The sequence below is a fragment of the Sinocyclocheilus rhinocerous genome, unplaced genomic scaffold (assembly GCF_001515625.1).
Source record: "Sinocyclocheilus rhinocerous isolate Xijiao unplaced genomic scaffold, SAMN03320098_v1.1 scaffold1341, whole genome shotgun sequence".
Lineage (NCBI taxonomy): Eukaryota > Metazoa > Chordata > Actinopteri > Cypriniformes > Cyprinidae > Sinocyclocheilus > Sinocyclocheilus rhinocerous.
In genome coordinates, this window is record NW_015637670.1 from 121,288 (window position 1) to 143,911 (window position 22,624).

General features: G+C 37.1%; 3 protein-coding genes across 3 annotated transcripts in view; all 3 read right to left on the reverse strand.

Moving 5' to 3' along the window:
- Positions 1–1,846, reverse strand: part of c3a.6 (complement C3a, tandem duplicate 6) — a 29,034-nt gene extending 27,188 nt beyond the window's left edge. Inside the window, exon 1 of the mRNA XM_016564351.1 lies at positions 1,752–1,846. Coding sequence (XP_016419837.1) covers positions 1,752–1,822 — 71 coding nt within the window. The 5' untranslated portion in view covers positions 1,823–1,846. The remainder of the gene's footprint in view (positions 1–1,751) is intronic.
- Positions 1,847–3,089: 1,243 nt separating this feature from the next.
- Positions 3,090–22,624, reverse strand: part of c3a.5 (complement C3a, tandem duplicate 5) — a 22,285-nt gene continuing 2,750 nt past the window's right edge. Inside the window, exons 9-41 of the mRNA XM_016564344.1 lie at positions 21,562–21,682; positions 21,270–21,385; positions 21,008–21,154; positions 20,715–20,918; positions 18,744–18,935; positions 18,503–18,655; positions 18,303–18,432; positions 18,145–18,216; positions 17,371–17,565; positions 16,220–16,334; positions 15,845–15,936; positions 15,630–15,769; positions 14,625–14,834; positions 14,432–14,495; positions 14,248–14,334; positions 13,624–13,827; positions 10,923–10,998; positions 10,666–10,825; positions 9,128–9,217; positions 8,888–9,044; positions 7,780–7,943; positions 6,812–6,967; positions 6,580–6,639; positions 6,409–6,499; positions 6,267–6,315; positions 6,028–6,118; positions 5,798–5,887; positions 4,743–4,848; positions 4,286–4,375; positions 4,108–4,188; positions 3,846–3,929; positions 3,566–3,701; positions 3,090–3,442 (exon numbers count right to left, since the gene is read on the reverse strand). Coding sequence (XP_016419830.1) covers positions 3,304–3,442; positions 3,566–3,701; positions 3,846–3,929; positions 4,108–4,188; positions 4,286–4,375; positions 4,743–4,848; positions 5,798–5,887; positions 6,028–6,118; positions 6,267–6,315; positions 6,409–6,499; positions 6,580–6,639; positions 6,812–6,967; positions 7,780–7,943; positions 8,888–9,044; positions 9,128–9,217; positions 10,666–10,825; positions 10,923–10,998; positions 13,624–13,827; positions 14,248–14,334; positions 14,432–14,495; positions 14,625–14,834; positions 15,630–15,769; positions 15,845–15,936; positions 16,220–16,334; positions 17,371–17,565; positions 18,145–18,216; positions 18,303–18,432; positions 18,503–18,655; positions 18,744–18,935; positions 20,715–20,918; positions 21,008–21,154; positions 21,270–21,385; positions 21,562–21,682 — 4,062 coding nt within the window. The 3' untranslated portion in view covers positions 3,090–3,303. The remainder of the gene's footprint in view (positions 3,443–3,565; positions 3,702–3,845; positions 3,930–4,107; positions 4,189–4,285; positions 4,376–4,742; positions 4,849–5,797; positions 5,888–6,027; positions 6,119–6,266; positions 6,316–6,408; positions 6,500–6,579; positions 6,640–6,811; positions 6,968–7,779; positions 7,944–8,887; positions 9,045–9,127; positions 9,218–10,665; positions 10,826–10,922; positions 10,999–13,623; positions 13,828–14,247; positions 14,335–14,431; positions 14,496–14,624; positions 14,835–15,629; positions 15,770–15,844; positions 15,937–16,219; positions 16,335–17,370; positions 17,566–18,144; positions 18,217–18,302; positions 18,433–18,502; positions 18,656–18,743; positions 18,936–20,714; positions 20,919–21,007; positions 21,155–21,269; positions 21,386–21,561; positions 21,683–22,624) is intronic.
- LOC107749247 (complement C3-like) overlaps positions 21,428–22,624 on the reverse strand; it is a 31,491-nt gene continuing 30,294 nt past the window's right edge. Inside the window, exon 43 of the mRNA XM_016564343.1 lies at positions 21,428–21,439. The gene's annotated coding sequence lies outside the window, so the exon portion shown is untranslated. The remainder of the gene's footprint in view (positions 21,440–22,624) is intronic.

Here is a 22,624-nt window from a genome sequence, read left to right on the forward strand (position 1 = left end):
AAGTCTGCGCCAGGCCTCGGGCCTTGATTTTCCATTCACCTAAGATCCTAGGATCTCAGCTGATGTCTCTCTTAGCTCTTGTTCACTTTCCACTGGGAAGAAATTCCCAATCACCATCGAGTCAGAACATCTTTGGAGTTCATCACTCTTCAAACCCGGAAGAACGTGATCGCAAGTCCAAAACCTCCAAACCATCAAGACTTTCATCCGAGACTGCATCCGTACGCTCGTTCCAGGCCAAGGCAATGCAAGTATCGTACATTTAACTAAACGAAACAGAGGTTTAGTATAAGCTGTAGACCCCGTTCTAAAACGGCGCTGATGGTTTCACTCAGGTGGTTAACTGACTCTTTTCATAGCTTCATTCTCTGGTTTTCCTGATGGTTTCATCCATCACGCCTCATTTGCCCTTTCCCATGTATGAGTGATTGTTTGTTTGTTTGTTTGTTAGACTAGTTTGTGTTAGTGTTTAGTTAATAAAACTATTGTGCACATAAATTACACGAGTTTCTGATTCTGCCTTGCAAATGAATTTCCCTTTACGATTTTGATCCTCGCTATATGCTCTAATGCATTAATACTGTAAGAAAGTATTTTCTGTGGCCACGGAAATATCCTTTCCTAGAGTTGATATGAATTTACACTGAATGTTCGCAGGACGAACAGATTAGTTGAGGGCAATTTAATTCTGCTACAGTTACTACTGGCAGCTGATATAAATAATTGTAATTAATCATAATTAATTGTAATTATTTATATACATTTCCCTTTTGAGCTAATTTGCTACAGATACCTTAGACAGTAATAGACATAGTAATGTTTGTGTAGACAGTAATACATGGTTGAATAACCCACTGAGAGATTAATCAAATAAAAAATAATTCCTCTTTATCAATAGTTGATGCAATGTTGAAATACTGAGAAAACTCTTCTTAATACTGAAATGATTTTTGTAAACCCAGTGGTCAAATGTGTGGCCTCTCAGTTTTCTGTGCAATTACAGCCACCTGACTAATGACTGTTTTTTGTGTGAATGTCCGCAAAACTGGAAGACTTCCTGAGTGTATACAAACAGTGGGCTATTTTAGAAAGGAAAAAAGATGAAAAAGAAGGATTAGGGAAAATCAATTAGTTCTGAATCATTTATTGCTATTGTGTGAATAATAAGTAATTATGTAATCAATAAAAAAGTAACTGTAGTCTGATCTCGAGTATTTTAAAATGTAATTGAATCTAATTACTTAACTTTTGGAATCTGATTACGTAATCCAGATTATGTGTAATCAGTTACTACCCAGCTCTGGTGACAACATGCCACAATAGCATAGAACAGAACGGTCACAGTATGTGGAGTAAGTTGTCACAGAATCTGTTTAAGCAATATATGAACAATCGAATAAAAGTCAAACTTCATGAAACTGCAGAAATGCAAAAGGTGACATACAAAACTAAATATCCAACAAAAATGTTTTGGTCAATTCAATTGCATTACATTAAAATCACATTTTAACAAATTAAATAAATAACAAATATTAAAATTCAAATAAAACACTTGACAACATGCCCCACTGGAAAGTAACTTTGTTGTTGGTGTCTGAAACCAACCTACAAAACCACTGCCATACAAAACAGACATTTGTGTGACTGAACCTCTAAACCTATAGGTACTAAGCTAGTATCCCCGAACTTAACTAATAATAAACACACACAAATTAATAACCTATTAATAAAACGGTGTGTTTGATACTCACAGTGGGTCGCATAGTGTGAGGAGCGGCGAGGAGAGAAGAACAACAGTCAGAAAGAGCAGCTTCACCTCCATCTTTGTCTGTTTGTGTGTCTGACTGTTTTCATGTTTGTACAGACTCAAATCACGAGTGCACTTTTACCTGAACCCGCGACTGCCAAAAATTCCTATTTGAATTCATGCACTTTAGTGATGGAAATAATGTTTATGTATTCAAATAAATGCATAATTTATTGTCTTTCTTCCTTTAAAATGGTATTATAGTGCTTTAAAACTGACAGAAGAGGCAGATTTCAGGGGTGTGGGGTTTCAGCCGATAAATCCTGCCTACTTTAAAGTGCGCACTAGAATAAACAGGTGTCGTCCATTGGTGTGGATACTAATAGAGTTATCATTGTTATATTTTTCGTTCGTTGTGAGAACTGGCTTTAAATTCAACGCTGTCAATCTAATGGGTTACTTTGATCAGAAAACGAGAATGTTGTGGAGCTGTTTGTGGTAAAGAACAGAGTTCACTGTGGTGAGATTTCCCGTAAATGACCTGTTGTGCAAATGCAACCTTTGGTAAACCTACTGCTCTTCTATTGATCAGTCCGGGCTGGAAAACTTTTCAGTTTCAGCTGGTTTTATTTAAGATGTTGAACAAAGTCTTTCTGGATTTTTCTCGGAAATTTCTTGGAAAAAGCTTGCATGCCGTAAGTTTTTAATTTTACAGCAAGGATCCAGAAGATACAAAAAAAAAAAAAAGTGAATAAACAAATAAATAAATAAGCAAACAGATTCTGATGAATAAAAGTACTCCTTTAAAAAAAAAAAAAATCTACAGATTATCTGGCAACAAGTCCAGCATGCTTTATTAGTGACACAACAAACTTTCTCATTTATTTTTCTTCCTAAACACTGAAACCTTGTTGCCCCATCCATCAGACAGCAAGTGTATCAAGGAAGCTCCTGAGGAAAATGCTTCCAGACAGACTTTCAAGGTACCAAATCGTCATCTAAGAACAAATCCAAGTGAGCTTTAAATATAACCAAGTAAATATGGTCGGTTGAAATAAAGCCTTTAACAAATCAACCAGGTGAAAGCAGAAAAGCGGTCCTCTTTGGCATTTTGTTGGCACTTACCTTGACAAATCTACTCCTTATTATAGCGCATGATCAACCTGTTAAATACATTTATATTGTCTGATTATAGTCTCATATACTGTACAGTATCATGGCAGTAATCTGCTTAGGTTTCCTTGCTTTTTTTTCAATTAATTCTCTGGTAAGGTTTTTGGAAATAGATTCTTTTTCTTTTCTTTTTTGGTATGCAAAGAATAAAAAATAAAGACTGTTTTATGTTTGCAAATTTTATTTGACAAATGGCTTGAAATTATTATATTTCACTTGACAGACCTTAGGTTGAACTCATTTAAGTGAATTGAGCATACTGCATGAACCTTAAAACAAAAAGTAAGCAAATATTTATCTGACAACATACTATAATTAAAAGCAAAGTTGTGGCTGTAAGGATGGTATAGAACAGTAAATGAATTTTAAGCTCATGAAAATCTTTAAGTGGAGCATCCAGATTGAAGCTTCTTGGCCAGTGCGGTGATGCCAATATACTTTGCTCGATGTTTTGATGTCTGGGCCTCCTTTTCTGTTGGCCAATATTCAATCCAGGTGTCCTCGCCCAAGTGGTACCTCAACCTGAGATGATTGAGAAGAGTGAGAACGTTTTTCATTAGGAGCATCCGTATAGCAGATATATAATAAGAGTGCACTAAACTACAAGATCAGCCAATTCCACATAATCCATACTGAATGTCATACTTTCCGCCAATCCTTGGAAGGGTTTTGGTTTGGCCCATGATCAGGTACGTCTTGCCTTTTTCAAATTTCAGAAAATCTCTACAGAAAGGATGAGCCAAGAACGATCTCATACTTCCTTCCACATCTGTATCAGAGCCTAAAAACAAACACAGACACAAGATGAAGCCAGTGCAATGGACCAGTCACAATCCAGAGTCATGATTCACAGATTAAACGGCATCTTTCATGTCCAGCTTTCGCTACTGCCACAGTAAATCAGAAGGAAAATGGCAACCCATACCTTCCTTCAGCACTTGCTCAATTGTCATGTTATAGATGTCCGCATGCAATGACAAGCCCATTTCCAACACCCTGGTTTTATAAACTGCAAGACAAATGCATTACATGATCATCTACTGTACATAACAGCTCCACTGGCAAGAAATGACCCTTACTGGGTCTTCATTAGGAAAATAAGACAGTCCTGAAAGGGAAATATATTGTACAAGATGTGATCTAACTTTCTCTACTGCTACAATAAGTCAAGCATTCAAGGTGTTTACCGTATTCCACTTCACGTTCACAGGCCTTTTCTTCACGATTCTCCTCATCTATGTGTTCATTCTTTTGCAAACTGCAGTTCTCTGTTAGGATATTTCATTCGTTTTTCTCATGGGGACTTCATAAAATGATACTTTTTAAGCATGTTGTATATTCATCTTGCATTTCAAGTGTACGAACCTTCAGCACACTGGCACAGGTCCTCATGGCAGAGTCTGTTCAGCGATCCATCTTTCTTATGAGGATGGTAGAACTTCACGCAACGCTTATCTGTCAAAATATGCAGGTTAGATTAAATATGCCAGTAGAATTTGTCCTACACAATACGTCAAAATGGTCAGTCATATGGATTTGTGTTCTTTAATAAGCATTGCCATTTGCATAAGGGAATAGCGCCAATGTTCATTTTTTCTATCTGTGCAATTAACTTTTTATTTCAGTGGAACGCAAGTACAATTTTGTTCTTAATTCTTTATTCTTGAGTTGTTTTAAGTAACTGACAGTGATTTATCACAGAATCTACTGCTAAAATGTGAATTTTTGTGTACATTGTGAAATTTACTGAAGAAATAGTTAGATGCATTTCTTTTCTAGTACTCTTAGATACATATGTGTTGGCAACTGCAACATCACACACCCGGAGCGTTGTACTCGTACACAGTAACTCCAGCGGGCTGCAGCATTCCCACTTCATTGATCTTGTGCATTCTGAAGACAACCCTTTCCTTCTCTTTATTAGAAACCTAATAAGACATTAAGTACAAAGTTATTATCATGAGCAATCACTACACCAAACAGCAATTCACCAAATTGCTCATAGTAAAGGAGAAAAAAAATCAGTAGCATATCCACAACATGCAAAAAATAGAAATAAAAACACAACACATATGGGAATAGTGGCAGTGTACTAGGGCTGTCAAAAAAAAAAATTAGAATTTCGAATATTCGTCGAATTTAAAATAAAAATCCACATTCGAATGCAAAAACGTTGCATTCCAATTTTAGGTGTGCGTTAAGGAGGCAGCCTTATCAGAGGCTCACAAGATGCGATGACGATGACGATGTAATTGCATTTTAATGTTTTTGTTAGCCTATCCAGTTGAAGCCACTAGATGCGGCGCTGCTGCATTGTTAATTACAAATATTGCAGGAAAATACATCAATAAACATCATTGAAAAAACATCAATGCGGACATCAAAAAAACATCAAATGCGGAGAAGATCTTGTTTACATCAAAACTGAAACCAAGCCGGCCACACAGAACGCATATTTTGCGCATTTTCCAAATGGACATCTATCACCGTTGCACTCGCGTCTGAAAAATGAAAAACGTACTCTGTGTGATTGGCTTTCCGCCCTTTGTATTAAACTATGAATACATTCATGATGCTGTTTTGTTTATAGTTGTTTAAGCAACATAATTAATTATAATTGGTTTATAAACATTATTTTAAACATTATGCACTTTTTTTCACAGAGAGTCATGTTATTATGCTTTGAATAATCGTGCATTAGTAATATTTTGCTCGATGCGCCCTCTTGTGGCCTCAGAAGAGAAGCCAAAAGCTTTTCTTCACCCTAACTGAAATTATGCATTTTAAATTCGAATATAATTCGAATTTTTTTTAATAACATTTAAGTACAAAACTCAAATTTAGTTTTTCAGCCATTTTGACAGCCCTACAGTGTACCTTATCTATGTAGATGATAAGAGATCCTCGCTCTGACAGCTCCTTGTTCAACTCAAAGCTCTGAATGTACTTATCCTTACCACTGGATAACTGTTGGCCAAATCATAAGAGAAAATCATTTGATAGTGTATCAAATGTCCATTATGTTCATTGAATTGAATTCAAGTGAATGTGTTAGATTTTATTTATGATTTTATGAACTTTCACAATCCTTGATGCCGTTTATTTACCTTTGAAAGATCATGTTCATCCACTTTGAACCCTGTCAGCAGGCCAATGTCCAAAATAGACATGGTTGAGCTTCTTAAAGGGTCTTTGAAACTGCAAAGGAGAATTAATATGATGTAATAATGCATCAATAATCTATTTGCAGGTTGGGTTAAAGTGTAAAATCATACATCGCAGCTTCCCTTTGTGCAAAGTGTTAAAGTTAAGTGTTGTGTTAAAGTTAGAATAGTTGTATACTCACATGTATTCAATGGTGATCTGGTAGCTTTCAGAGGCTCCATCATAGGACACTACGGACAAAAATATATCATCATAATTCAACCTTATTTTACAACAAAGCCATTTGAATTACACTTGTGTCTCGTTCTCCTCATAAATCCTACCTGCAGACTCTTTCTCCATCTTTACACTGAGATCAAATGCATTACAGTCGTAGTCTTTCTCTTCAGGCAGAGCATAATACACATAAAAGACCTGAGAGGAAAGGACAGGAGCTCTTGAACACAGAACAACATGCTGGTGAAGACATCATGAGCGCGTTCATGAATACTCACCGAGAGCATGGCCACCCCAGTCCCTTGAGCTGTGATATTGAAATTCCTTGTAATGTCAAACTGTGGCATTCAGTCCATGAAGCAGACAGATAAAGAAAACACACTTTTAAGTGAATCAGTTAATACAAACAACATGTGAATTAGACTGTGTATGGTGTAAATGTGCATTGAACAACATTTTAATTCTATTTCTCAGCATTAAGGGTGCAAACATTCCTTCATATTTCCAGACCTTGTCTGAGCGTGAAAGGTGAAGGTTGGACGGTCTTATAGCGATTCTGGTTTTCTCTTTTCTCTCCTGCACAGCGAGCTCCAGGTTCAAATTAATGTCTACCTTCTTAACCTGAATGCGGTACTCAGCCACGGCTTGGAAGACCATGATCGTTGCCTAAACAGACAGGTAATAAGATGAGAAAAAAAAAAAACTTTTGCGGTATGAAGGTAAAAGACATGGTCATTTTTGTATTGGACATCAATGGACATCACTCCAGTGACTTTCATCCTCCACCACCAAGTAGTCTCACTGCTGCCATATTTAACTCTCATTACCTTTACAATGAACTTTTAGCATAAAAATGACAATTTGGAACCCATTTGATTTTCTGACATGGAACACAATATACACTAAAATCTAATTTGCATTTCACACCTATTCAGACATTCAAAACTTCTGGAGGATTTCTCAGTCAGGTGAAAATGTCAGCACATGGATGTTTTTAAAGTGCGTAGATATAAGGGACATTTCATTGGTATATCAAAAAAAGCGCAGTATCGCCTTAAATTACAGGGTTGCACAAAATAAGGAGGACAACATACATTGTAAACTATATAAATCAATCAGTTCACAAAATTATTGTCACATTTTCAGTTTGTTTAGAGTTGTTGGTCGGTTTTCCTGTTCTGTTCTTGTCTGAGTTTCTAGTTCTGCTCTCCTAGGTTCCCTGCCTGTTTGTTTCTATGGTTGCCGATTAATTTGAGTCCTCAGTTCAGGTGCGTCTTGTTTGGTTCTTCCTTTGTTCTCATTAGTATTTAAGCCCTCAGTTTCGAGTTTCCCTTTGTCCTGCATTAATTCTGTTAGTTTGTGTTATAGTGGTATTTTCTCTTGTTTAATGTTTTGCGTGATACTAAAAAGTCTTCCTAAGAATCTCCTTCATTGCAGCCACTAACCTGTGACAATTATTCATTTGTCACTTAAAATACCTGCGTTGTGCCGTAACCCCCATAGCGGGATTGTTGCTTTCCCAGCCAACGCACTGCCAGTCCAGCGCTCTCGAAATCCTTTGCCATCACCAAGGCAAGCACGGCATAACCTGTGGCCTCTAGAGAGTGATGGTGCTCCCCAGGAACTTGCCAAAATACTCCATCTAAAAGTGGGTATAAGCAAAATGTGATATCACAGTTTTGATTTTTTTTATAATATTGTGCATCACAATACTCATTTTTGATTTGAAAAGTAATAAAAGTGTTAACATTTTGAAATAAACATCAAACATGTGTTTAAAGCATACCCTTACAATAGAGAGAGAGAGACGTTTTTTTTGTTGTTGTTTTTTTTACTATTTATATGCCTGTATAACTTGTTCGCTGTTTATTGCTTTGGCAACATTGTGCTGTTCCACAGTCATGCCAATAAAGCTCATTTGAATTGAATTGAATTGAATTGAATTGAGAGAGAGAGAGAGAGAGAGAGAGAGAGAGAAAGCTTTTCTCATTATCATCACAAATGCATTTATTCACCCTATTTCACATTTTGGATGAGACCTTACTAGGAAGTTCAGCTATTATTCAAATATTATACCAGTTGACAAAGTTCAAACTTACTGTTTTTACAGGTATAGTGTACAACACAGTGTTATTTTAGTATCATTACTAATATTAAAATTACTATTATAGTTTATATTAGTAGTTGGTATTAGTTATTAGTTATTATTTTTATATTTTCAGTTTTCAATTTAATTTTAGTAAAAGTTGTATATAGTCTATATAGATTTTATTAATTTTTATTTCAGTTTTAGCTATTTCAGGTACATCACGTTAAACAAAATGAAAATGATAAATGTTTTTATTGTCAACTAGCTGAAAATATATATTTTTTAAATATATATATTTTTTATTTCAGTTAGCATTTATTTTATTTCAAGTAACAAAAAATTTTTTGTTTCATGATTTCAGTTTTAGTTAACTATAACAAACCTGGTACAATTATCTCACAAGCGTTTGCCATGGAGAAGTGACCTCAATTGTATTGAATCTCACCTTCATGCTACTAGACATTCGCTGAGTTTTGACAGACTGTAATGTTACTGACCTTTGCTTTTAGTGGAATAACTCTTCAAGATGTCTTTATTGAGTTTTCCAGCATGGGCTAAAGCATAAGAAGTCATAGCGACAGCATAAGTGCTGGTCAGGCTGTGAACTCTCAGCAGCAGGTAATCAATGGCTCTGTTCATACTGCTCTGAAGATTCTAGTATAGAGAGAGAGACTGAGTGAGACGTGCTCGAGATGAAGATGACGTATCGTAGAGCTGTTTCCAGGAATCACACTTACAGATCTAGCACAGATCTTGCTCCCCTCTTGCATTGCAGTCAGGACAAATGCAGTTAGAGAGGTATCGGCATCTTTCCCGCGTACATTACCCTGGAATTGACATAAACTCAAATAATAAGATGTTGTATAATGATGTAACAAGAATGTCGGGATGCTTCTGAAAAATATGTAGAGTGCTACACACGGCAAGGAACAGCCCATGGTTTGGCAGACTTTCACATATTCTATCTATCCAGCTACTTCTTTCTGGTGCAAAAAGAATTTGGGTTTCATTTGTGAATTAATTTTTGCAATTACAGTAACATAACAGGGCTCGACAATAAGGACTGCCCAGTGGCCTGGAGTCAGCGTGAAAGATGTTTGGGACAGCTGACGGATTTTTCACTGCTGCGTCATCATGAAAGTTTATGATTTGCATGTGTTTTTAAGCCTAGCCAATTGAAACATTCAATTGATTTTAAAGCGTTCAAGGGCAAGAAGACACAAATAACAACTCCATTCAGTGTGTTCTGTGAGCACAGCGCGCACACATAAAGCCGCGTCTCAGGCAACGTGCGAGCACCAAATCGAGTTTCTTTCCTCGTCTTCTTGTGATGGACAATGAATGAGGATGGACAGTGAATGGACAAATACATACAAAATACCCGTCTTGGCGAGTATCCTCGAAAACAGTTAGTTATGTCTTAAGTGAACATAAACAGTTGAGAAAAAAGGATGTGTATTATATTTGATCCATAGCATTGTCTCTTAAAGTGTCCGCACCTAATTTACCAGCTGCTGTTGGTGTCCTTAATGTTAATCCAGAAACAAATAAATACAATAAAATCACTCACTGCTCTTGGCTGAATAACTTTTGTAGCTTTAACAAGGATTAATCTATATTTAATTTATACAGTGAAGGATATGCAATGTTAATTTACATTTGATTATTCATTTCTGTAGCTGAACACATACAAACCTAAAAACCCAAAGCATTGTTTAATTTGTATCTTTATTCTATTTATTTATTATGTGCTATTGCTTGTTATTTGTTAATTTGTTACCATCTGCTCACTTGTCCTTAATAATGATTGAAATTGAAACTGAGAATTGTAAAATTTAACTGGTATTTGAAATTGTGGTATCATATAAGCCTATTTATTAGAATACAAGATAAAAGGGGTCAAAAACAACCATAACAACAACTGTTTCTTTTTTCTTTTTTTACAAAAAAGTGAAGTAAAAAGTAAACATTTGAACCACTGTCCCAACTGGACCAGTAGAAAAAATCCTTAGCGTTGAGCCCTGCATGATGTATTCCACATAAAGCCATGACTTTCAGATTACTAGAGGCACCTACCTGTTGATTGTACTTGATTTTTTTTCCTTTTCTTTAAAGATATATTTATGGGCTTTTTCACCTTTATTTTGACAGGAGTAGGACACAATGGGAGAAGATAGAGGGGAACAGGACCAGAAGCTGGGAATCGCCAGAGCGCAACGGATCTGAAAGTTGTGCATGATTTTTGAAGGGGAATTTTGCCAAAAATTTAACTTACAACCATCTCGCTGTGATACACGGGCGCATCTTCTTTAAATGCGCCATCTGACGTCTGTTTTTTTGTGGCCAGCCAGGTGAGGGCGCTGCAGATCACATTCTCCTCTATGACAATCAGATCACTGGCCATCGCGAACACTTTAGCCACATATGCTGTCAGCCTGAAAATGGACGCAAGAGAGAAAGCCAGCTTAAGCATAATACAAGAAACATGCAAGAAAAACAATCATTATCTGTAAATAATCTGCATTATCTCACCATGTGCTGCTCGGCACATGTATCCAGGCACCATATGACCCATCACCTTTACGGAAGGTCAACTCCCGCTGATAGCCTTGACAACAACAAACAACAAATTAATCACATAGTGGTGGACATTCTCAGTGGCGGCGCTAAGGCGGGGCTTTACGGGGCTATAGCCCCATCAGAAACTTGCTTAGCCCCCTAAGGATTTCCTAATGATGTTCCTGTTTTTTGGTGTCACTTTCATTAACATTGAAAACTAAACATTAAAAACCTAAAAAAAAAGTCCCTAATATGTGGCCTATAAACAATTTATATTATGGGGGAGGGGTCAAGCAACACAAGCAAGCAATGTGCAAACTGTGCGCAAGAGTTATTCAATTCACTATAGAGAAAGTGAAAGTAAAAAAACTGATGGAGCTTTCTAATGCCGCATTAACGGTGCATATTCTCTGAGACAACGAGAGACGAAACTACTTCATAAAAAAAAAGTGCCTAATATGTGGCCTATAAACAATTTATATTATGGGGGAGGGGTCAAGCAACACAAGCAAGCAATGTGCAAACTGTGCGCAAGAGTTATTCAATTCACTATAGAGAAAGTGAAAGTAAAAAAACTGATGGAACTTTCTAGCGCTGCATTAACGGCGCATATTCTCTGAGACAACGAGAGACAAAACTACTTCAACATATGCTGATAACGGTATATAACTGCCTTAAATTATTCCCTTAATATTTCTCTTGTCGCCCGTATAGTGAAAAACATTAGAAGAAACGTATTTCGCGTTAAACAGGTTGTTTTTGAAAAATCGGTGCACGAAATAAAGCTGCTCTTAGTTTTCATTGATGACTGCAGTGTTAATAATTTTAATTATAGGCCTATAATTCAATTGTATAAATTAATAGATCTGTTTAAAAAAAATAAAAACTTTTTAAAAACATTTTCAATGAGGAGTAAGCTAATAGTCTAAATTTTAATTATCCTCACAGCGCGTCATGTGGTGATGCGCTATTAAATTATTGCGGAGCAATACATTCATATAATTTAATAATAAAAGTAACCTAATAATAATAATAATAATAGCTTATGCCTTATAATAATAAGAATTAAACAGGCCTACATTAATTGGAAATGCTAAATCCTTTTAATATTGCCAATGTTTGATGCTTTTGACAATATCTCTGGCTATCGTTGACACATGATACGATGCATTTCAGCACGGGGAGGTTATCGCGGCCCCCCCGCAGTGCGTGCCTGTCCGCTATGCCACTCTGTGGAAATAGTTGTATGAATTGTCGGCACGTTATCTATTGTAAAACATGGTTAGAATTTACCATGTTTTCCTGCCATTTGACATTGAGAGTGACTGACACTTGATGGTCAGAAAAAAATTACTAAAAAGATATGTGTAAAAATAAATAAATAAATAAATGCATAAAATAAAACATTAAAAAATGAAAAAAAAAATCCCTACTTTCTCTCTTTTCTTTGTGCGCTCATAAACTGCATTAATTTGTAAGTGTCATATTTGGCAGTTGGCATTAGAAGTTATATTACTAATAACAGTGGCATTTTTATTTGCCTTTTTCGAAGCTGCTGTAAAACACAAGGTGGCTGAATTTGTATGCTATTTAGATAGCTGAAGCTTATAGGCGTTCATTACTTTCACTCATTTTAATTAGTTGTTTAGCACCCCCTCTGAACTGTTAAGCCCTCCCTTAGCACCCCCAACAAAAAAATCCTGGACATTCTGCACTCAATTTAACCACTGGGAAAACATTAAAAGGTGATTCTGAGGGCAGTCAGCTGACCTGTTCTGATATGGTTGACGGCTTCATTACGGCGCTCCATGCCAACAGCCTCCCACTGCTTTGTGCTGTCCAGATAATGAGTGGCAATGAGAGGTAGAGTCATATAGATCATGTTCTGCTCTCCACATCCATTGGGCTGGACAATGAGCTGACCCATAAAATGTCCACTGATGGCCTGCTCGACTGTGCGCGTTATCTCCTCACCTGCAAACATGGAAGGTAAACGACTGCGATTGGGTTTTGTAAGCTATCGTTGACACATGATACGATGCATTTCAGCACGGGGAGGTTATCGCGGCCCCCCCGCAGTGCGTGCCTGTCCGCTATGCCACTGTGTGGAAATAGTTGTATGAATTGTCGGCACGTTATCTATTGTAAAATATGGTTAGAATTTACCATGTTTTCCTGCCATTTGACATTGAGAGTGACTGACACTTGATGGTCAGAAAAAAATTACTAAAAAGATATGTGTAAAAATAAATAAATAAATAAATGCATAAAATAAAACATTAAAAAATGAAAAAAAAAATCCCTACTTTCTCTCTTTTCTTTGTGCGCTCATAAACTGCATTAATTTGTAAGTGTCATATTTGGCAGTTGGCATTAGAAGTTATATTACTAATAACAGTGGCATATGAGAAGTTTAATACCACAGACATTTTTTTTTTTATTTGCCTTTTTCGAAGCTGCTGTAAAACACAAGGTGGCTGAATTTGTATGCTATTTAGATAGCTGAAGCTTATAGGCGTTCATTACTTTCACTCATTTTAATTAGTTGTTTAGCACCCCCTCTGAACTGTTAAGCCCTCCCTTAGCACCCCCAACAAAAAAATCCTGGACATTCTGCACTCAATTTAACCACTGGGAAAACATTAAAAGGTGATGCTGAGGGCAGTCAGCTGACCTGTTCTGATATGGTTGACGGCTTCATTACGGCGCTCCATGCCAACAGCCTCCCACTGCTTTGTGCTGTCCAGATAATGAGTGGCAATGAGAGGTAGAGTCATATAGATCATGTTCTGCTCTCCACATCCATTGGGCTGGACAATGAGCTGACCCATAAAATGTCCACTGATGGCCTGCTCGACTGTGCGCGTTATCTCCTCACCTGCAAACATGGAAGGTAAACGACTGCGATTGGGTTTTGTAAGTCATATTGACACCAGTCTGGTTGGTGCGCGCCATCGCACCATGTATGAACTGATATACCAAGGGTCCTATGATTTCTGTGTCCGGAATCACAGAATCAAGACATAGAAAATGGAAATGGAACAACGTGGAATGTCACAGAAGTTGGCACATTTTGGATGAATAAATCAAAAGTAGTGCTGTACAATGAATCAAACACTTTTAATAAAGTCTCATGATATCAATGAATTAGACATGCTTTTTGATGACTAAAAATCAACCATTAAAATTGAATCCAGAAAAAAAATAAAAATAAAAAAGGAATTTGGGAAAAAATAAAAATGGATTTCATAGGGCCCAATACATGCCTCAGAGAAGGACAGTGCAATGAGATTTTCACCTATCACTGTGATCACTGTGGAAGCAGGTGTGTTTGGAACCTTCCGGCGTGGGATGTCGCTCCTCATAGACACGACCTGCGAGCCGCCTGTTCAGTCAAGAGGACATACGGTGTTTAAAGAGGATTTCAGCTGTCATTTGCAAACATTTTCACTGCATATTCAGTGTTTCTAAAGAAGCTGCACCTGGATGCTCGGATGGGTTGATCTCCACAATTCTCTCCCGGACTTCGGTTAGCACACCTTCAGGCTGAAAGAAAGACGGACACAAATGCAACTTGGTGGACGCATTGAAAATCTCGAAATAAAGTGAATAAAGTGATTGGTTCCTGCAGAAATCACCAGAGCCTTCCTCTAAATGTTGACATGGCAGACTCACCACCACCTTCAGATTCTTTCTAATTGCGTCATTGCGATTCGAGCTGTATGCTTCAGCTTCGATCCACTGCTCTTTCAGCTCCATGGGGATGATGATGACAGGGATGGCTACGGAGGACATGGGGCCAACAGAAACGGTTACCCTGCCTTTCTGTTTTTTGCTGGCACTGCTGCAAACACCCTCTGATGTCTTAAATCTAATTTGCACCGTCTGGTATAAGACAAAAAAAAAAAAGATCTTAAGCATGTGGAGAAACCGTACAGTTCAGTCCAGTCCACTGCTGTACAGTTTAACCTCGTAAAGCATGAAAAAAATAGTAAAAAAAAAACCCACCTCAGTTTTATTCAGAGGCCAAAACTGAGCATAAATATGCAATTTGATGCAGCTGCTGATATTTATATGAGCAAAAAGTAAGATGAAATTCTGATGCTCGTAATGCAAATCAATGAGATCTTTATAACAGTATAGCAGACGCTTACATAAAATGATATAAATAACAGCTGTCACTCTATATCTCCCAATAATAATAATTAAATGCTTAGTTTTATGATCAAATCTCTGTAGTTTGAAAACATATAATGCAATGCAATACGTTGATTATTGACAGATGGACAAACAAACGTTCCTCAAAAGCCTGATTGTCATATTCACAATTTTTCTAAAAAATGAGTAAGTAAACCTGAGTTGCTTCAGTCCAGTAAATGTTCATCTTGAAATACTACTAATATCAAAGATATTCTTACATTTACTTTATAAAAAACATGTAAAGCACAAGCTGAAGGTGGACGATTTTACAATTATGCTAAAAGGCCTTTTACTTACTAAAACAGTCTAAACTATCAATCAGACGACAGAAGGCATGTAGTAGATTGTGTGCGACAGCTTCAACAGCAACGTTTTGATCATGTCGATCATTTAGAGGCCTTAGAAATCTGCGTATCAAATACGAAACAGTAGGTTTTACAGGATTAGTACAATGTACCGTGCCAGTAAAACTGCACATACTTTCAACTTCTGATTGCTGTAATTGTGAAGAACAGCCTTTATTTCCAGTTGTTCATTGTGCACCGCTGAATAAGGCATCTTCAGATCGATAAAAAAATCTTTCCTAACAGTGATCTCATAAGGATCAGCCACACACATTCCTGCAGAGAAACAAAGGGAGCGTCAAAGAACAGCAAATAATAATATATAAAAAAAGAACAAGAGCGTCTTTTTACCAAGGGTCTTGGACAGGCTGATGGCTGTGATCTGCCAGGTTGTGATGGAGTCTTTAAGGAATATTCCAGTTCTTAAGGTAGATGTTTCAGCGCTAGACACAAACCAAGACACTGTCATGGTCAAATCTCTTCAACATCTACAGCCAGTCCCTCCAAGAATTTTCAAACAAATATTACTGCAGACACTTATTTGCTCACTGCCACTATAGTTTTCATTTGAGGATTTACCTTAAAAATGATGAAAGAATATCACTAATTTATAGCTGATAAAACTGTGTCCAAACTTGTTTCAACTTGTTGAAAGAACAACATCTTGGTTCCCACAAAAGTTTTTGATTTATTTGTAGATGAATATATCATAAAACATTTTCTCACCACAACTGGTTTTGTGGGCAGTGAGGAAGATCGATCTCCTCCCAAAGCCAGCTTTCAGGAAACTGTGTGCGTACCATCACTTCACCTAGTTCCTCATCAAAATCATCTTCTTCACCTGAACAAGAAACCAACTAGTATGCACTACTATTCAAAGATTTGCAGTTTGCAATTTTTTGGACGCATAGATCAAATGTAAAAAAAAAAAAAAAAAACTGCTGTTCTTTTGAACTTTCTATTTATCAAAGAATCCTTAAAAATAAAATGTATCACAGTTTCCACAAAAAATATTCAGCAGCACAACTGTTTTCAACAGAATCAGAAATGTTTCTTGAGCAGCAAATCAGCATATTAGAATGATTTCTGAAGAATCATGTGACGCTGAAGACTAGATGCAAGTTCAATTGAAGTGATATTATTAAAGCAATTCATCTGAAATCACACTAATGATACGTGTATTCTCTGTTGAAATGTAATAAAATGAGAATTTGTGATCATAACATTGTTGCTATAATTCACCCACAGGCACTCTCAAACTTTACAACTGTTTCTATGTTATCATAATGCGAAAATGCCATTTAGCTTGAAACACAGTTTGCAAAATATTCACATAGAAACCAGTTATTTTAGATTGTAATACTATTTCACAATATTACTGTTTTTACGCCAGTCTTCATACTGTTCAATCTGCTTTTGTGTGCCTTGTGTATGTCTGTATTTGCAGAGAACTGCAGTCTCTAAAAGAAGCATCACATTAAGTGTGCTTAAGTAATATATATATATATATATATATATATATATATATATATATAGCATTACTTCAAATTTAAGCTACAGTAAAGTATTAGATGCAAGTTCAATTGAAGTGATATTATTAAAGCAATTCATCTGAAATCACACTAATGATACGTGTATTCTCTGTTGAAATGTAATAAAATGAGAATTTGTGATCATAACATTGTTGCTATAATTCACCCACAGGCACTCTCAAACTTTACAACTGTTTCTATGTTATCATAATGCGAAAATGCCATTTAGCTTGAAAAAGCAATAACGAAGCATTTGAGAGTTAGGTAGGCGGATAATTCTCTTGCTGAAATCACTGTGTTGGAGAGCTGTGTGAATGTATTTTGCAAATGAGGCTAAAATCTCACTGCGGGCCAGAAAAAACTCTTTCTCTGCGAAGTCAGCCTTGTGGCGTTGCATCTCCTTGCAGCAGTGCAGGAAGGCCTTAACACATTCATCTTCATCTATGATGTATGAAGCTCGCCGTTCACAGGAGTAGCCGAGTATATTATCTTGCAATCCGTCCACACAGCACTTCTTCAGATCACCAGAGTACTGACCAGCTGAGAAGACAATGATAGTGTAGAAACAATGAGGACATAAGGAGAGGAACAGCATAAAAAGGGCTGCACGACTTAGGAGAAAAATCTAATTGTGATTTTTTTTTTTTTCTGATAAAAATTTAAAAATATTTTAAAAAATGTAGGGCTGCACTATTTGGCACAAGTTTTGTTATGGCTATAAAATGATAATAATAATTATTATTATTACTCAAAAATAAAAAAAAAGATCTTAATTTCTTCATTTTCAAACATTAAACCATCAAACTTTTATTTTGATGCAAAACTGCAGAAAGCCCTTGAAAGCTTCTCTTTTGTTCATAAGCGCTTCTCATTACATGTTTGGGATGATGGTTGGTGCATGTTTCAATCCCAAGTGCACGTTACAAGCAACCCAGACTCAGAGCAGATGCAAAGATGAGTTCATATGGGGCAGCGTTTAATGTGAGCTGAGACACTGAAAACACCGGATCATTGGCTGCTCGTGTGTAAAAGAACACTCTGAAATATAACTGAATTAAATCGCAGCCTTTGCAATTTGATAAATCACACTTAGCCAGGTTTTATAAACAGCTTCCTTACCCAGCGTAGTGGTGACCTGCAGAAGACTCTGTGCTCGGCGTTTTCTCTTAGGTGGGACAGGACACTCAATATCTACAAGATCATGACAGATGTGTTTGAGAATGCAGAGCATGACAACACTGACACTTCAATTCCAGCTAAATTAACTGTTCAAGTACTTGTTCTGGTGTTGGTTCCTCCTGCAGTGTTGGACTCAAACATCAGACCTGCATCTGTGAAAACCCCCATACTGTCCCTCCCACCTCCTGCTGTACAGCCGGTGTCATGCTTCTCTATGATGTCCCAGATCTAAAGCAACAAGAGACCAGGTCATTTTAAGTCTGGAATTACTGAGGTTATTGTATGTGAGGTTAATTACCTTAGTCTGAGTCAGTCTGTTCTTGTCGTTAAGGACATAGACACCCTTATCTACAGCAACCAGCCCGACTTTAGCTCCAGGGTCTCCAGTGATTTTCAAGCTGAGCTGATCTCCTGGGCCATATAGTGTCGGGTCCTTCACCTCGACTTTGAGCTGCGATTAAAAGAAGTGAGAACATGCTCATAAATGCTGATGGTTTCTACAGGCACTCCTCATGCTCATGGTTTCTGGGTTCACTCACTGTTCCCATGCACGTGTCCTTCATGTCGACCCAGACTGAATCAGACACCACCTCAGACGAGTCCACATTGTAATAAGCCACAAAGCGGAAGGACGGCACCATTTCTTTGGTTACAGACAGAGACAGAGTCACTAGAGATTGTCCTGTCATCTTAAACCTTTCCACTCTAACAATCTGACCTTTACTCAAGATCTGTGGGAATAATGACAAATACAGACAGCATGAATTACTTGAATAGATTTTTATATTCACTGTGTTTTAGAAAGTTTGTTGTGTTTTTGTCATTTTATTTGTTTTTCTTATGTATATAGTTTTTGTTCATTTTTATTTCAGTTTTAGTTAAGTACAGAGTAAACTAAATGAAAATGAGAAATGCTAGCAATTAGTCTAAATTTTACATTATTTTTTAAATTGTTTTTATTTGTAGTTAACTATAATGACTCTGCCAGCTACACATTTGTAAACATAGTTAGGTACAATTCAATATATAAAAAATAAACTACAAAACAGCAAGGAGCCAAGCACAACAGAGGCAAAATGAGGAGCTAAGCATGTCAGGGAGCATCAGACCAACTGCATCAATTAGTAATTAAAGACATGATGATTTAGTCAAAATCGCTGAAAAATCACGAATACAATCACTAGGAATATGATTTAATGGTTTATCAGTTTGACCAATATGTGGCGCTGTTACCAAATTGATGTGCTGTGGTCAGTGTAATGTGACATTGTCACAAAATTAAGTTTGATGTTAATATATGAAAGCTTTTAGTTTTCACATAGGTTTTCAAAGAAAATCAAAATGCCGGACAGTAAATTCGGCCCATAATGGCTTAATTGATATTATCAATGTTATTGGGATGATCCAAGGAATCTTCCAGATCCATGACAATAGGCAAAACTAATCAAAAGTTATTTGCATGTTTTCAAATTGCATTATAGATTTGCCCCGAAACGTCAAAGTGGCAGATGCTCAAAATGGCCAGCCTGGGAAAATTGGGTATAGTTCGACTTGGTATGTTACCCCGACTCTAAAGAAACCAGTCTTGTGATTTTTGGCCAAACCGTTAAGTTGTAAGCAAATATAAACATTTTACATATCTTCTGACCACTAGATGGCGCTATGCCAAAACTGTGCAGGTAACCCCTGGTCATGGTCATTATAACACACACCAAGTTTGGTCTGAATACACTAAAGCTTTGCAGAGACACAGCTTTACATCCATTTTCGCTCTTTGTTAAATTTGTTTGCGTGTTATTTGAGAATGGTTTGGCTAATCAACAACATTTGTTGTTGGCATGGTCTGATGATGATGTGGATATATTTTTGTTAAAATTGGACAAATGGTCTAGGAGGACTCCACAAAAAGAAGGGTTTTCTGAAGATTCAAAATGGCAGAAAAGGATGCCATGGCTTGCAATTGAATCAGCTTGAGCCAAGCATTTCACACATTTTTACCATATGGTTCTATGGGCTGCCATAGAAAAATGGAAGAAGAGGAAGATTAATGATTGCAATAGATGTCTACGGACCTTCGATGCTTGGCCCCTGATTAAAATAGCTTTTAATTGATATAAATCAATAAAACTCTGATAAACTATTTTAACATAAAATATTTATATTCCAGAAAAAAGACAAAAAATGCTGTGCTAAAATGATGCAATTTTAACACTATTAGAGACAGACAGGAGAGCATGTTTGATTTCTCACGTTGCCCAACAGTCTGGCAAAATGGTTCATGGTCAATGGTCAAGTTCCCAATTTGTAAGTGATGAGATAGATATGCTTAGGCAGTCACACTCCAGCACTGGTGTAGGCTTTCAAAAAAATGTTCATAGTGCTTGCATAAATATGACTACAATTTGTACAGTAATTCATCCCTAAATAGAGGTAAAAAAGCACCATTTGTATCAAACAACTAGGACGCACAAAGTAGCGCATGAGCGATAACTGTGTCATGTGTTCCTCACCATATAGGTGAAATCCTGTTTTTTCCCTCCAGGGCTGTTTCCTAGATTCAGATTGACTTTCATTTGATCACCAATCTGAAGCTCTGCAGCATCAATGCCGATGTGCAGGTAGTTGTTGGAGCCGCCTTTGGGAATGTAGGCCTGAGCCGTCATCTTCTTCACTGCCTGCTGTTCATCTCTTATTTGTGGATCTTTGGTCTTTGCCTGGACATAAACATATTGATTTTGTTGGTTTGCAAAATTTCAAAAAGTGATAAAGACTTTGAGATGTTTCATTTAAGCTCAGGTCTTACGGTGATCTCCAGTGTGGAAGATCCTCCCGGAGTGTTGACAGTAACTTTCGCGATGCCATTGGCTCTTGTTCGACCTTTGACCCCTCCAGGATTGACCTCCACTTCCACATTTTTAGCAGGTGTTTGGTCAGGATTTGTTACATAGACCTTAATAAGAAATTATAAAGAATTTCATCGTATATAAACAATATCACAGTGTATCGTAACTCAGTAGAGGTGAGTATGATCTCATTCTTAAATGTTTAGTGATTTTTTTTCATACCGAGACATCAAAAGGCATCCCAGGTTTGAAGAAGTGTGGTGTTCTTTTGAAGAGAATGGTGTACGGTGACGTCACAATATGAATGCCTTTCTTATGCGCTTCTACCATTTCACTGCCTGAAAAACGCACACAAACAGAGTCATCAGGCGTTTTCTGAGGTGAAATCAACTCTAGACAAAATCACATAAGTCTCCTTTTGAGCTGGTAAAATATAAAAACCTTCCAGCAACTCTCAAGCTAAAATCCAACTCTCAACCCACCACACAGACTCTCAGTTCGGTCTGGCTCTTACCAGTTTCTGTTAAAACACTGGCTGAAATGTAGAGGGAATTCCCAACTAGCTGCTGGATGTCTGGGAAGTTCGCCGTGATCATTTGTCTTGTCAGCGCTGCCTCTCCTTCTCCGTCAATTATCTACAGAGAGACAAATGGCAACATCAACTCCCTGTACAGTAGTTTTTGCTATTTTATAAAATTATATTTTAAAGGGGTCATGATGCGATTTCAAGTTTTCCTTTCTCTTTGGAGTGTTACAAGCTGTTCGTGAATAGATAAGATCGCTAAAGTTGCAAAGACTAAAGTCTCAAACCCAAAGAGATATTCTTTATAAAAGTTAAGACTCGTCCACGCCCTCCTAAAACGGCTCTTTTAAACACGCCCCCACATATCTACATCACTGTGTGGGAAGATTTGCATAACACCGCCCAAATGTTCACACAAAAGAAGAAGGCGTAACTTTTTTGTGAAAAACACCATTTTGTGAAGACGCTGTGTGTTTTGTTGCGAAAGTGAAACTACTTTGTTTGGTCTTCCAAAAGAGGACACGACTAGAAATCAGTGGTTAAGTTGTATTTACAACACTGTTCCAGAACACTTCAACCCAAATATTCAGATGTGTGCAGCACATTTTATGGAGGACTGTTTCCTGATCCTGGGAGAGTAGACTACAATGCCGGCTGTTCTGACTCACAGCCTGTAAGTACGTTTTCATATTTAAATAATTTGCCACTGATGATTCAAATGCGAGTTTTGAGCAGTGTAGAGTAGCGCTTGTTGCTTGTAATTTCTCCGATCACAAATGCAGACATGGTTTTATGTTAACGCTGTGCGATACGCAACGCAACGGGTTAAAAGACAGTATAAGTCATTATATTATAAGTCGTTATAATCCGTAATTATGTCCCCACTGGATGCAAAAATGCCTCGTTTATAATGGGTTTTAATGTTTTTGTCTCATCGCTCCGGGACACGGCATCACAATATGGTAAGGGACGTAACATTTCCGTCACACGCTTGAGGTATTCGGCCAATCACAACGCACTGAATAGCTGGCCAATCACAGCACACCTAGCTTTT